The sequence below is a fragment of the Chlorocebus sabaeus genome, chromosome 27 (assembly GCF_047675955.1).
Source record: "Chlorocebus sabaeus isolate Y175 chromosome 27, mChlSab1.0.hap1, whole genome shotgun sequence".
Lineage (NCBI taxonomy): Eukaryota > Metazoa > Chordata > Mammalia > Primates > Cercopithecidae > Chlorocebus > Chlorocebus sabaeus.
In genome coordinates this window covers 49,081,335-49,096,193 of record NC_132930.1, presented here as the reverse complement: position 1 = coordinate 49,096,193, position 14,859 = coordinate 49,081,335, and the positions used below count along the sequence as shown (strand labels likewise).

Below are 14,859 nucleotides of genomic sequence, written 5' to 3'. Positions count from 1 at the left end.
TCCCAAAGTGCTAGGATTACAGGCGTGAGCCACTGCACAACCAGCTGAGGGTCTTCAACAGAAAATTTATTTGGTTAAAGGTATTTCCTTCTCTTCTTAGTTTGCTAAGAGTTTTGTTTGTTTGTTTGTTCATTTGTTTGTTTTTGAGATGGAGTCTCGCTCTGACGCTCATGCTGGAGTGCAGTGGCATGATCTCGGCTCACTGCAACCTCTGCCTCCCGGGTTCAAGCGATTCTCCTGCCTCAGCCTCCCGAGTAGCTGGGACTACAGGCACCTGCCACCACACCCGGCTAATTTTTTGTATTTTTTAGTAGAGACGGACTTTCACCATGTTAGCCAGAATGGTCTCCATCTCCTGACCTCATGATCTGCCAGCCTTGGCCTCCCAAAGTGCTGGGATTACAGACCTGAGCCAGTGTGCCCAGCTGAGTTTTGTTTTTTTAAAATCATGAGTAGATAATGATTTTGTCAAATGATTTTTATGCACCTGCAGGAAGATCATGTGATTTTTATCCTTGTATCTTTTGTCATAAATTGTATCTTTTTTCCATACACATTAAGCTCACTTTGTTTTCTAGGACTCTGAGTTTGTCAAGAATGATTATCTTTTTGTATATTTCTAAATAAGGGTGACTAACCTTTTTCTTTGGATTTTTACCTCTGTGTTTCCTGGTGAGGTTAATGTTGAGTTCTTGCCGTCTGCCCTTGTCAGGGTCTGGTAATGTCAGGCTCTTACCATGAGTTCTCCAAGAAGAGTGTGAGACTGAATTGTTTGTGCCCTGAGCATCTGGTGAAACCACCTGCAGCCCTCCGGGGCCTGGCGCTGTCTTAGAATGGACTTTCTGACCATTCTGGAACTTTCTGGGTTTCCTCTGCTGGTCTCAATGCTGGTGAATTACTGTTCTAGGAACTTATCAGTTTCACGTAAACTTTCCATTTTATTAGGGTCAAGTTCATCATATCCTGTCCGTGCTCAGACATCACCTGCTTTAGGTGCACCCGGTTTAACAGTGCACAGCCAGCTCCCCTGAATCCGTGGGTCCAGTCAACACAGATTGAAAATATTTGGGAACCAAAATAATAAAAAAAGAATACAACAATAACAATAATGCAGATCTTAAAAATACAGTAGAACAACTATTGACATAGTGTTTACAGCATGTTAAGTGTTGCAAGTAATCTGAGGATGGCATAGAGTGCATGGGGGGGGGTGGCGTGCGCAGCTTCTGTGCAGATTTGACACCACTTCATGTCCAGGACTTAAACACCTGTGGATTTTGGTATCAGAGCGGCGTCCTGGAACTAGTCCCCAACGGATGCCAAGGGATGGCTGTGTTTGTCACCTTCTAACCATAGTAAATAATTGGCCTGTTTGTTAGTGATTGTCTGCCTTCATTAGAATGCTGGCTCCAAGGTCTGCGTCTTATGTTTTCACTGAAGTCCCAGAACCCCTGTCAGGAGCTGCCAGCTGTGCCAGCCAACACAGGAACCACTGGCCACAGTTTAATTAAAATTAAATACAATTAAAAATTCATTCGGTTGGCCAGGTGTGTTGGCTCACACCTGTAATCCCAGCACTTTGGGAGGCTGAGGTGGGCGGACCACTGGAGGCCAGGAGTTCGAGACCAGCCTGGGCAACATAGTAAAACCCCGTCTCTACTAAAAATACAAAAGGCTGGGCATGGTGGCAGACGTCTATAATCCCAGTTACTTGGGAGGATGAGGCACAAGAATCGCTTGAACGTGGGAAGTGGAGGTTACAGTGAGCCGAGATTGCACCACTGCACTCTAGCGTGGGTGACAGAGCAAGACTCCATCTTAAAAAAACCAAATGGGCTGGGCACGGTGGCTCACACCTGTAATCTCAGCACTTTGGGAGACTGAGGCAGGAGGATCACTTGAGCCCAGAAGTTTGCAGCCAGCGAACTGCCCTGGATAACAGACTGAGACCCTGCCTCTACTAAAAATACAAAAAGTAGCCAGGTGTAGTGGTGCATGCTTGTAATCCCAGCTACTCAGGAGGCTGAGGTGGGAGGATTGCTCAAGCCCACGAGGTCAAGGCTGCAGTGAGCCAAGATCGTGCCACTGCACTCCAGCCTGGGTGGCAGAGCAAGACGCTGTCTCAAAAAAAAGAATAATAATTATGAGATCCTTCAGTCCCACAAGCCACAGTTCAAGTGCTCCACACCATGTGTGGTCAGCAGCTGTGCTGTTGGGCAGTGGAGATGTGGAAGCTCCCAGTGTTGCAGAATGTTCCGGAAGCCTGGCTTTGAGCCTGACTTCATTCTCTTCATCTTGTTTCTCTTCTCTCTCCCTCAAGAGCCTCAGACATGCCTGCTGATATCCCCTTATACTTGCCTGGGAAGACTGACTCTACTCTTTCCCTTCTTCCTCACTTTTTATGTAAAAGTTAACTGAGCTTCAAAGACTATTTAATAAAAAGTGCAGTTATGGGAAACTGGAATAGAAATGATACAAATGGGGTAGAAAATGAAGAGCGTGAAAGTATTTAATATCTGTTAGTAAGCCACAGACACTGTACATCATCCCAGGCCCCCACTTTCCACAGTCTGACTCCAGCCACCCATTTCCCCAGCTCAGACAGGAACATGGGAGAGGCCACCGAGGTTCCTGGGGAAGCCTTCCCAGCATGGCAGTCACCCTGGTGCCTCATCCCAGAGGCAGGGTCCCCCACGTGGTCCCCTGGGTCCTATGGCACCTGCTGCCTGTCTTTTAGGTGGAGACCATGTCCCTACCCTGCCCCTCCCTGTCTGTCTACGGCCCCAGGTGCCTTCCCTGGCCCCAACGGAGCGCTGTGCGTACCGTGTCACCATCCTGTCCCCACAGAACGCACGTGTCCTTATCCCTGCTGAGCCCAGTACCAGGCTCAGTGCCTGCACTGGGGCCCTTGGTGTACATCTGCCAGGCGCAGGCAGGTCTGTGACTGGGAAAGAACACAGCGCTCTGGGCCGGGCGCGGTGGCTCAAGCCTGTAATCCCAGCACTTTGGGAGGCCGAGACGGGTGGATCACGAGGTCAGGAGATCGAGACCATCCTGGCTAGCACAGTGAAACCCCGCCTCTACTAAAAAATACAAAAATCTAGCCGGGCGAGGTGGCGGGCGCCTGTAGTCCCAGCTACTCGGGAGGCTGAGGCAGGAGAATGGCGTAAACCTGGGAGGCGGAGCTTGCAGTGACCTGAGATCCGGCCACTGCACTCCAGCCTGGGCGACAGAGCGAGACTCCGTCTCAAAAAAAAGAACACAGCGCTCTGTGCACAGCGGCAGAACTGCGGCGCTCTCGTGCTGCCTCGTGGACCCGGCCCTCACTGCCTTGCCCCTGAGGCCCTGCATTTCCGCAGATCACCCCTAAAATTCACCCCTCCTCCGGGGAGCTTCCACCCAAGAGCTTCCTCTTGGGCCCAAAACAGCATGATGGGGCCCCCAGCTGCCCCCCACCCCCGTGGGCCGCGTGCCCACTCCTGCTGTCTCTGATGCCTTGGGCCTCCCAGGTCCCTGAAGAACTTTCGTTTATTTTAAGCAAAGAACAGACCAGTGTAACCGAGCAAGGCTTGGTACCGCGGTGGGGTGGGGGCCGTCCGCCTGCAGTCCAAGGGTAACCCTGTTGTGCTTTTTCTCCGCAGGCGTCACAATGTAGCAGGGACCCCAGGCGTCGTGCTCAGGTAAGTGCACGTAGGCCGACTGCCCTCCTCTTTCCGCGCCTGTGAACTGCCGGACTTTGCCGAGACCACGCTTTGTGCATGTGGTCGCCATGCCTTGCAGCGCCTCTTAAACGCCGGCTCTGAGGACAGGCTGGAGCCATGCGTGGGTCCTTAGCTTTTCTCGCGGTCAGTACTTCTGATTGACCCCATTCCGCCTTTTGCTCGGTGGGGCTTGGTTGCGAGTTCTAGTCTAAATGGCGGAGTTGTGGCAGTCACACAGCCACGACACGAAGTGAACTAACAGGTGCCATTTCTGTGCTAGAAAATGGAAAAAGAGCCAGGGCCGGAAGGAGGGTGCAGAAGCGAGCCCGCGTGCGGAGCCAGGAGGCAGCGTCGCGTGGGAGTGCTGGCCTGAAGCCTCCATGCCCCGGCAGAGGGACGGACACGCGGACGTCTAGCGGAGGTGAGGCCCACGTCCCCGACCCCGGGGGTGCTGCTGACTCCTTGTCCAGCCCTGTTGCCTGTTGTGGGGAGGGCGGGCGATCATGAGTAGCAGGCGGGTCAGGACACGGTGCAGCATTCACGGTTCACTGCCGAGTTTTCCTGGCCCCTCCTGTAAGAGTCCAAGATCCAGCCAGCTGTGGAGGGCCCAGGCCTTGATGGCAGCGCGGGGTGCAGAGGGCTGGTTTCCTTCCGTCACTGGTTCACTTGGGTGCCCTCCGGACGGCGTGTGGCGGAGGAGCAGTGCTGTGTGGGGGCGCAGCCTGGGGCCTCTGCCCAGTGAGTTGTGAGGCAGTTGACTAGCACTGGGAGATCCTCTGGCACAGGGCAGGGCTCTCTCGCTCCTCCCGGGTGGGTGTGGTCCTCAGGGGCACAGGGCGGGGCTCCCCGTCCCAGGTGGGTGTGGTCTCAAGTGCGCAGGGTGGGGCTCCCCCTCCCAAATGGGTGTGCTCCTCAGGGGCTCAGGGTGGGGCTCACCTCCCCTCCTGTGTGGGCGTAGTCCTCAGGTACGCCGGGTGGGGCTCCCCCTCCCAGGTGGGTGTGGTTCTCAGGGGCGCAGGGCGGGGCTCCCCTCCCCTCCTGGGGGAGCGTGGTCCTCGGGCTCAGGGCGGGGCTCCGCCCCCCTCCCCTCCGTCTCCCTTCCCCTTCCTGGGCAGGCTCCTTGTCCTCAGTGCGCATCAGGTCTCCCGAACCTCACAGCCCCACAGGGAGGAGGAGGGGAGGATTTGACTTTGGAAGTCTCTGTGACCAGGTGAGGACCGCAGGCGTAAAGGTGGTGGCATAGTGGTCGGGGACAGGCCTCACCCACAGGCATGTGACCCCTGGATGAGCCCAGCTTTCGGCTGCTTCGTGGGACCCCCAGGCCCGCGCCTGCAGCAGGCGGCGTGGGGCTCAGCAGAGAGCTCCAGGCTGGGCTTCTTGGTGGCGGTGATGACGGAAGTGGTGTCACGCATGCAGCAGTTTGGGTCGCGGCTTTCCCTCCTCACTGAGGGAGACTCGTGCCTGCTTCTTTCCTGGTGAAAGGTCTGGGGAGCGAACTCCCAGTAGTGGGGTGCACCCCGGCCAGCCTGAGTCCCCGCCAGCCTCCGCCCGCGCAGCGGCCCTGCTCTCTTGCTGCCGGTGTGCGGTGACGTCGGGGGTCTCCTCCCTGAAGGCGCAGGTCTGGTGGGCGAGCAGAGCGGCTGCGGCAGCTCTCAAGGCAGGGCCTCCGCCAGCCACTGTGGCCTGGCCTTGTGCCCGCCCTGCGAGGGTAGAGTGGGGCCCCGGGGCGACGCGGCCCCTGCCCGGTGCTGCCTCAGGCTCTGGGAGACACAGCCTCGGGACACCCCGTGGAAGCGGCGCCGGCCCGGAAGTGAATGGGGAGGAAGGGGGAAGGGCGCACAGCCCAGACTCTAAACTGGGCCCAGGGGCCGCGCTGTGAGCCGCACAGGGTCCAGGTGCCCAGAGCCTGCCCATCCTCATCCCATCCGGCAGCTCTGCCCTCGCGGGCGCCTCCTGCTCCCTCCGCCTTCACCGACAGAGGGTCCCGGGATCCTGCCTCTCTGAAGCTTTATGGACCCTCCTCAGTCTTCACTGCGGGAGGAGAGGAAGGGGTGTCAGGCACAGAGAGAAGCCAGTGCCGGGGGAGCCGGGGGCTTTTGAAAAGGTGGCCTTATCCCAGCGCACACAGACACTGGGTTGCTGACCGTGCCCTGCACATGGGAGCCTGGGACCCAGTGAGCCCAGGAGGCTCCTGCCGCCCTGCCCGGGGCCTGCACCTTCCTCCCAGCCTGCATGGTCTTCCTCGGAGGGCCGCTGTCAGAACTAAGCCAAGGATGAAAGGCTTTGGAGAGTTTCAGGTGTCAATTAATCGCATTTTGTCTTGCAGAAGCCAAAGATGTTGACCAGGAAGATCAAGCTGTGGGACATCAACGCCCACATCACCTGCCGCCTGTGCAGTGGGTACCTCATCGACGCCACCACGGTGACGGAGTGCCTGCACACCTGTGCGTGCCCCGCCCAGGCCACCCAGGGAGGGCGTGCCCTTCCCAGCTGTGTGCTCTTCAGAACCTTGGCCTTTGTTTTACCACGAGCTTTGAGCTCAAGCCCCGACAAAAGCAGGACCCAGGACCAGGGGCAGAGAGGATCTTGAGGATAAGTCAGAAAAGTCATTTTACACTAAAGGTCCTGTGAGTGGTTTCAGAGCAGATGAGGCCTCACTTAGGAGAGCGAAACACAGGAGAGGCCACGCTCCTGCCACTGAGCAGTAGGGCCAGTGGCCGCTGTGACACGGCGCTCACTGCTGGCGGTTTCCACATCTCCGAAGGAGCTCCTTAAATCCTTCAAAGGGGAACCTGCCAGTATGCTCCTCACACTGGATGTGTGTCCTCACACCTGATGAGCCTGTGCGTTGGTGTTAGAGGACTCACAACTGGGGCTTGACCTGGGTGTTTCTCTAAGTGTGGCTGCAGCTGACGGGCAGGCGTCATCGGTCAGGCTGAGGCTCAGTTCTTGTGCTAACATGAGGCCTCATGGCTGGCGGCCCTGCTGGTGTGGACGACCACTGTGTGCGTCTCTTGATGGCTGAGGAGCATTTCGCTTAAACAGGATCTTTAAAATAAAGTGTACACTTACAATACAAGTGATGCTTGTGTATTTCTCATTTTAGAAAATAAAATATTTGCCAAGTTGATAGAATTTTGACTTTAACGTTAATCGTATTTTTAGATATTGGTTAGCATATTTTATGTTAGGTTATTTTCATTTCATTTTATCTAGTTGTACATAGAAGATACTGTCATCTTTCAGGACAAAGTATTGTAAAATTATCTATATTAGCCCATGTTCTGATGACCCACAGCTCTCTCACCTTTGAGCATCATCTCCCCATTCTAAGTGTTTCTTCCCACTTAAATCCTAACTCTGCCTCTTTGAGGAAGCCCATTGACAGGGCAGTTAAAACTTTCTCATTGCTTCTGATACCAGAACAGCAAGATGTTTCCTTTCAGAAGCCAAGAGCCATAAGGAGGACAGCAGTGAGCATCTGCAAAAAAATGAGCTCAGAGATGCCCGTGTTCAGTGGAGCACATGGGTGGGGTGGGTACCCTGGCTCTGGACTCTCTCCTAACACACTTGTGCTTTGATGACAGTCTGCAGGAGCTGCCTGGTGAAGTACCTGGAGGAGAACAACACCTGCCCCACCTGCAGGATCGTGATCCACCAGAGCCACCCCCTGCAGTACATCGGGTGAGTGTGGGCCTCCCAGGCCACAGTACGTTGGTGAGTGCCCCCAGGCATCTCTGTGAGTGTGGGCATTCCCAGGCCACCGTACGGAGTGAGTGCCCCCAGGAGTCTCTGTGAGCGTGGGTGTTCCCAGGCCACAGTATGTGGGGTGAGTGCCCCCAGGCGTCTCTGTGAGTGTGGGCCTTCCCAGGCCATAGTGCTGTACCCCCATCCTGCCTTGGCAGCAGCCTCTCCTGACCAAGGGCACCCCAGGAGCTGCACACGAAGAACCTGGGTCCAGCACTTACCAGGCCACACTGCCAGGCCTGCCCAGACTGTGCCTGCAGATACATTTCCATCAATACTTAGTCAAGTAGGCCGAGTGCGGTGGCTCACACTTGTAATCCCAGCACTTTGGGAGACCGAGGCGGGCGGATCACCTGAGGTCGGAAGTTTGAGACCAGCCTGACCAACATGGAGGAACCCCATCTCTACTAAAAATACAAAATCAGCCAGGCGTGGTGGTGTGTGCCTGTAATCCCAGCTACTCGGGAGTCTGAGACAGGAGAATCGCTTGAACCCAGGAGGCGGAGGTTGCAGTAAGCGGAGACTGTGCCGTTGCACACCAGCCTGGCAACAGAGCAAGACTCTGTCTCAAAAAAAGAGAAAAAACACTTAGTCAAGTTAAATCATTGGAGAACTGTCAAGACCCAGGTTGAATGTCATGAGTTTCATGCAGAATTTGCTGAAGTTAAATTTGATGTGAGCTGGCCCTTGGATCCACCTTCCACCTTTCTGCCGTGGAACAGGTGGTCCTGGCCCTGCTGCCCCTGGCACATGGCCGGGATCTGTCTCCCTGTGCCACGCTCTTCTGCCCAGGGTCACAGAGAGCCTCGACTCACCACTGGGCCAGCCACTGTTTCTGGAGAAGGCAACTCTGGCCTGGACGTGAGCAGGAGGCCAAGGGGCCAGCCAGGTGGAGCATGTGGTTCTCACACAGACTTGTGCTCCAAAGGAAGGGAAATGCTCCCCATACCACAGAGGGTAGTAGAGATAATTCTGAAGACACATTTTGAAGGAGGAAAGGCCGATGTGTTTGTTTTTCCCTTTTATTTTTATTATTATTATTTTAAAATTTTATTTATTTATTTTTGAGATGGAATCTCGCTGTCACCAGGCTGGAGTACAATGGCGCCATCTCAGCCTGCTGCAAGCTTCGCCTTCTGGGTTCAAACGATTCTCCTGCCTCAGCCTCCCGAATAGCTGGGATTACAGGCGCCTGCCACCAAGCCTGTCTAATTTTTGCTTTTTTTTTTTTTTTTTTTTTGGAGACGGAGTCTCGCTCTGTCGCCTAGGCTGGAGTGCAGTGGCCGGATCTCAGCTCACTGCAAGCTCCACCTCCCGGGTTTACGCCATTCTCCTGCCTCAGCCTCCTGAGTAGCTGGGACTACAGGCACTCACCACCTCGCCTGGCTAGTTTTTTGTATTTTTTTTAGTAGAGACGGGGTTTCACCGTGTTAGCCAGGATGGTCTCGATCTCTTGACCTCGTGATCCACCTGTCTCGGCCTCCCAAAGTACTGGAATTACAGGCTTGAGCCACCGCACCCGGCCAATTTTTGCATTTTTAGTAGAGATGGGATTTCACCATGTTGGCAAGGCTGGTTTCAAACTCCTGACTTTAGGTCATCCGCCCACCTCGGCCTCCCAAAGTGCTAGGATTACAGGTGTGAGCCACCGCGCCCAACTCTTACAGACTTTTCTTTACATTATTTGGAAACATTCTAGAAAGGCCTCTGTTCAGTGGAAATCCCACAAAGACCAGGATACCCCAGGAAGCAGTTGGTGGGAGGGGCAGGGACAGTGTCCCCTGAGCGCACGGGACGCAGGGGACCTCGGGTGTCTGCAGGGACAGTGTCTCCTGAGCGCACGGGACACAGGAAACCTGGGGTGTCCGGCAGACAGAAGCACGGGTTCCCAGAATAACCTTATCTGTCATTATTTCGAATGTAAGCAGCCAGAGCCCAAATTAAATGATGCATTAATTCAAGTCATACATAGCTTTTGGTGACACAAACATTTTTTCATTTGTAAACTAGAAGTAAAATTCCAACAGAGTTCCCGACTGGTGATTCTGAACTTTGATATTGTTAAATGGAAAATGTACAAGAATTATAGAATTAACATTTCTGGCTAACTCCACCTTTCTGTTCTTTCGCCAGTCATGACAGAACCATGCAAGATATTGTTTACAAATTGGTACCAGGCCTCCAAGAAGGTGAGTGTCCGACTGTCTCGCTGATCTCTGAGGTCCCAGGCTGGCCTCTGCAGCTGCTGCTCTCCTGGAAGTTTGGTTCTCGGATGGGAGGCCCCTTTCCTTTTGGTCGAATCACTGTCTTCTCATCCCTGCTCTCAGCCCATCTTTATCTCCTTGGCTGGTCTCTTCTTTTGTCTGTCTAGGATGCGTAGACATCTTTCTACCCCTTCTCTGTATTTATTCACAAGTATGCATCACATGTTTAGTGCATGGGACCCCCAGGGCTCAATGCAGCTCCTGCCCCGCCCAGGACCCTGCCTTCTTCCTGGGCCCCACCTCCTGTCCCAGACCTGCCTCCCCCCATCCCACAGCACCAGCCTCCCCACAACAGAGGAGCAGCACATTGGCAGAGCGGGTAGCTGGTGTTTCTAGAAAAACTTCACTGTAAAGTCAAATTTCATTTAGAATTAAAAGAAATACCAGGTAGTACAAATACCCTGCAAGTGGAAATCGGTTGCTTGGGGATCACTCGGCTGAAAGCTCCCTGGCTCCCGACACTCGCACAGTGGTGGTGGCCCTCCGCTGGCGACCAGGAAGGAGGCCAAGGAGGGGCCAGGTCAGCACCAGGTGGGCTGTCCTGGCATTCTGCTCATCAGACCTTTCAAAGGCGGATAGAGAAGCTGAGAATTCACTTGGGCTGGTTCTCACTGTATCTCAGAAGAGGGTTAGAATTCAAAACGCAGCTGAATATGCCAGATCCATAGAAATCGTATCTCACCTTTAATGCGTGACCCAGAGAATCACACTGTTAAGAGGTTTCTTTCCCTACTCACAGAGTTCATTCATGCAGGAAGAATTTAGATTTCCTGAGTAAACGTAGATGAAACAATTAGTCTTTTAATATCTGAAAGTTTTTTAGTCCTGGGAAAAGGCAAAGGATACATTCGAGTAAAATGCTGACACCTTAAGAAACGTTTGCACCGAGTGTTTCAGACGCGTAGCAGTGGGTGGGATTGGGGCAGGACCCTGAGTTTTGTGACCCCCACCAGTGCTGACACCTTAAGAAACATTAGTGGCCGGGCGCAATGGCTTATGCTTGTAATCCCAGCACTTTGGGAGGCCGAGGTGGGTGGATCATCAGGTCAGGAGTTTGAGACCAGCCTGACCAACATAGTGAAACCCTGTCTCTACTAAAAATACTAAAAATACAAAAAAAAAAAAAAATGAGCCAGACGTGGTGGCAGGTGCCTGTAATCCCAGCTACTCAGGAGGCTGAGGCAGGAGAATCGCTTGAACCTGGGAGGCAGAGGTTGCAGTGAGCCGAGATCATACCACTGCGCTCCAGGCTGCATGACAGAGCAAGACTCTGTCTTAAAAAAAAAGTTTGCACTGGAGTGTTTCAAACGCATAGCAGTGGGCAGGATTGGGGCAAGAACCTCGAGTTTTGTAACCCCCCCACCCCCTGCCAGCAGTTTCCAGGCTTTGCTGCACCTACTGCTCCCTCAGCCTCGCCCCATGGCCTTTGATCTGTAAAGGGTACAGTACTATCCCGAGAAGATAAGGGTTCTTAAAGCTCATAACCACATACCTTTATAACATTTAGGAAAATGGTGGAGATTCCTTAAAACCAAATAGTCCCTCAGCGCGGACATTTCTAGTTGTCTCATAAATGCTGTGGTTTTTGGTGGTTGTTTATTTATTTTTTATTATTTTTTTGAGACCCAGTCCCTGTCGCCCAGGCTAGAGTGCAGCGGTGCTATCACAGCTCACCGAAGCTTCAACCTCCCGGGCTCAAGTGCTTCTCCCACCTCAGCCTGCCGGGTTGCTGGAACTATAGTCAAGCACCACCATGCCTGGCTAATTGTTTGTAGGGATAGGGTTTTGCTGTGTTGCCCAGAGTGGTCTTGAACTCCTGGTCTCAAGCAGTCCTCCTGCCTCGGCCTCCCAAAGTGCTGGGATTACAGGTGTGAGCCCCCACACCCAGCCTGTTTTTATTCCAGTCAGGATCCAGAGAATGCCACTGACTCACGGGCCTCTTTCTGGCTCCCTCCTGCCTCTGCCTTCCCATCGTCCTGGGCTGTCCTGTGGCAGTAGACCTGGGTCGCATTCCGGCTGTGTTTTTGGCAAGCCCGCTTCTGGGAGTCCCTCAGGGCAGGTGTTGTCCACGTGCTGAGGAGGGTGGCACTGAGATCTGCATGCCGCCCCGTTCCATCACCCGTCTCTGTGTGTTAGTTGGAGTGCTTCCAGAAAACCAGAAAGACACACTTTGCTATTTGGTCCATTTTGTGTAGGAAGGGCTGAAAAAAAACTATTTCCTTCATTTGTGTTCAAAACAGCAAGCTGGTTTCCCTGCCTCTGCAGTCAGGGGTTTGACCTGTGTGTTCTGCATGCGCCGTGCTCGTGTCCTTCCTGATGCTCCAGTCCTCATCTGCAGCCAGCGGGCGCCTCTTCATGCCCCGGGGTCTTGGGTGGTCCCTGTCCAGGACACAAGGCTCTTGGGGCTGCCCTGCCTCTTTGCCCGAGGACCCAGGTTCCTCCTTCGGGTGCCCTGCCTCTTTGCCCGAGAGCCCGGGTTCCTCCTCAGGGGACAGTGGTGTCTCAAGGCCAGCAGACCCGTGCACAGTGGCACCTTCCCGTGGAACTTGAGCTTGTGCAGGGAGGGCACAGTGTGTCCAGCCTGGAGCAAGTTGTGTGTTCTCGTCCACCTCAGCACGCTCTTGTCCAGCATGGATGCTGCCAACTCCAGTCTACACTGAAGAAGTCGAGAGGGAGGAGGTTCCGGAGTGCTCCAGATTCACACCCCCAGGGCACGGTGGCCCCGAGCCGTCCCCCTGACAAGCTCCTCTCTCTGGCCACCGTATTTCCCATTGGGTCAATATTCTTTTTGTTGTTGTTTCTCAAACTTTCAGTCATTTGTGGCTCTAGGAAGGAGGATTCTAACTTTAAAACTCTTAGCAGTGCACCTGTTTTCTTGATGGAGGCTACTTGCAATTTGTTTGGTTTTATCTGTGGGGCAGACAATCGTAAACCTGATTTCTCCAACCAGAGGCCTCTTCCTGAAATGCGCATTAGCTGCAAGGATGCAGTGGTGAGGTGAGGCGAGGCGTCAGCCCTTGAGGGTCCAGGTGCCTGTTTTGGAGGAGACGCCGACCGGGTGCAGCCTCTCCCACCTGGGCGCCAGGCAGGCCCTCCACACTGTCCCCGTCCCGCCCGTGGTGGAGGCTTGCTGGAAGAGAGTTCCCTGCTAGACCACAGGTGGGGTTAGGGTTTTAGTGGTTTGTTGTTTCTTTTTGTTTTTATAAAATTTTTTTTTTTTTTTAATTTTTTTGAGACGGAGTCTCGCTCTGTCACCCAGGCTGGAGTGCAGTGGCAACGATCTCGGCTCACTGCAAGCTCCGCCTCCCGGGTTCAAGCGATTCTCCTGCCTCAGCCTCCTGAGTAGCTGGGACTACAGGCGCCCGCCACCATGCCCGGCTATATATATATATATTTTGTATTTTTAGTAGAGACAGGGTCTCACCATGTTAGTCAGGATGGTCTCAATCTCCTGACCTCGTGATCCACCCACCTCGGCCTCCCAAAGCGCTGGGATTACAGGCGTGAGCCACCATGCCCGGCCTATCAAAGTGTCCGTTCTCAGTTTCTGCCCACTCTGGGCTCTTTCACTTGGTGGGCGTGTCGTAGTCTTTGGTGTGCCAGGCTCCTCTCCGTTCCTGGGGAGGGCCGTGGGGCTTGCGTGCTCACCAGTCCTCTCTAGGCTCCTCTCCGTTCCTGGGGAGGGCCGTGGGGCTCGTGCGCACCAGTTCTCTCTACACGGATCCTGAACATGCCTGTCACCTCTTGCTTTAGAAACGTGGGGACCGGACACAGTGTCTCATGCCTGTAGCCCTAGCACTGTGGGAGGCCGAGGCAAGAGGATCCCATGAGCTAAGAATGTTTCTTTACATTTTTAAATAGTCCGAAAAAATCAAAAGCATCGTATTTTATGATGTGAAAATTTAAGAATTGAAATTTCATGGTGCGTAGTCTGGAACTGGCCCCACTGGCTCAGCGGTGGTCTGCCTTCACCCGTCCGTGGTGCAGTTGAGTGTGCGCCGGGCGTGTGCTGCCTGCCTGCTGGTGGCTTTGAACAGCTCTCTGTGCGCCCTGGCTGGAAATCATCATCACCGCGTCGGCACGTTTTCACACCCACCGCATGGCCTTCACATCAGAACAAGGAAAGGAAAAAAGGGGACTTCAGGGTTGTACTTTGAAGCCACAGTGAACTGTGGATTGTTTTGTTGTTGAACTGCCATTGTTGATGGCAAAGCACTGAGTTTGTCATCCGTGATACTGTAGCTATGCCGAGAGCAAACAGCTGATGATGGAGTCATCACTCAACACCAGCAATATCCCCCCTTACAGGAAAGCAGTATTTAGACACCAGCAATATTCCCCACTCACAGGAAAACAGTATTTAGAAAATACTGAAGTTTTAAAATGGAATGTCTCATCACAGCAGAATTTCCTCTCAGAAGTGAAAATGAAATACGGCTGTAATCAGAGTAAGCTTCCAGTTGTCTGATTCGTTAGCCTTGTGCCAACAGTGAGCTCATCAGATCAGGCTGGACTGCCATGGCTAAAAAGCAGTGTCCGGAGACAGTGAGCTCTTATTTATTTATTCATTCATTCATTCAATCACTTTTGAGATGGAGTTTCACTCTTGTTGCCCAGGCTGAGTGCAGTGGCATGATCTCAGCTCACCGCAACCTCCGCCTCTCAGGTTCACACAGTTCTCCTATCTCAGCCTCCTGAGTAGCTGGGATTACAGGCACCTGCCACCATGCCCAGCTAATTTTTTGTATTTTAGTAGAGATGGGGTTTCACTGTGTTGGCCAGGCTGGTGTCGAACTCCTGACCTCAGGTGATGCACCCGCCTCAGCCTCCCAAACTTCCAGGATTACAGGTGTGAACCCCCGCCCGGCCCCAATAAATGTTTGGATGCCTCTATACACCTGACACTGAGTGCTACTATTTTTAATCCTTTTTTATTCTTCTAGGTGAAAATTAAAGAAATGGAAATTAGAGCCAAAGGTCTGAAGCTGAGTTGTTTTCCACTGTGTCCATGGGGCTCTCTCCTTTGCGTGGACCCATATGACCTTTCTGTCATTCCCATTACAGCTCTTCTGGAGACTGATGGGCACAGCCTCCTGCTGTCAGCCCCCGTCTTCCAGGCCTCCATTTCCAGCTGCTGGGATGTGATT

The 14,859-nt window shown here is 53.5% G+C and overlaps 1 protein-coding gene across 1 annotated transcript in view; it reads left to right on the top strand.

Annotated features, from left to right (window-relative positions):
• Positions 1-14,859, top strand: part of PCGF3 (polycomb group ring finger 3) — a 62,021-nt gene that overhangs the window by 20,650 nt on the left and 26,512 nt on the right. The window contains exons 2-6 of the mRNA XM_008018196.3: positions 3,642-3,680; positions 3,982-4,122; positions 6,028-6,145; positions 7,289-7,385; positions 9,582-9,637. Of these exons, the coding sequence (XP_008016387.2) occupies positions 6,037-6,145; positions 7,289-7,385; positions 9,582-9,637 (262 nt within the window). The 5' untranslated portion in view covers positions 3,642-3,680; positions 3,982-4,122; positions 6,028-6,036. The remainder of the gene's footprint in view (positions 1-3,641; positions 3,681-3,981; positions 4,123-6,027; positions 6,146-7,288; positions 7,386-9,581; positions 9,638-14,859) is intronic.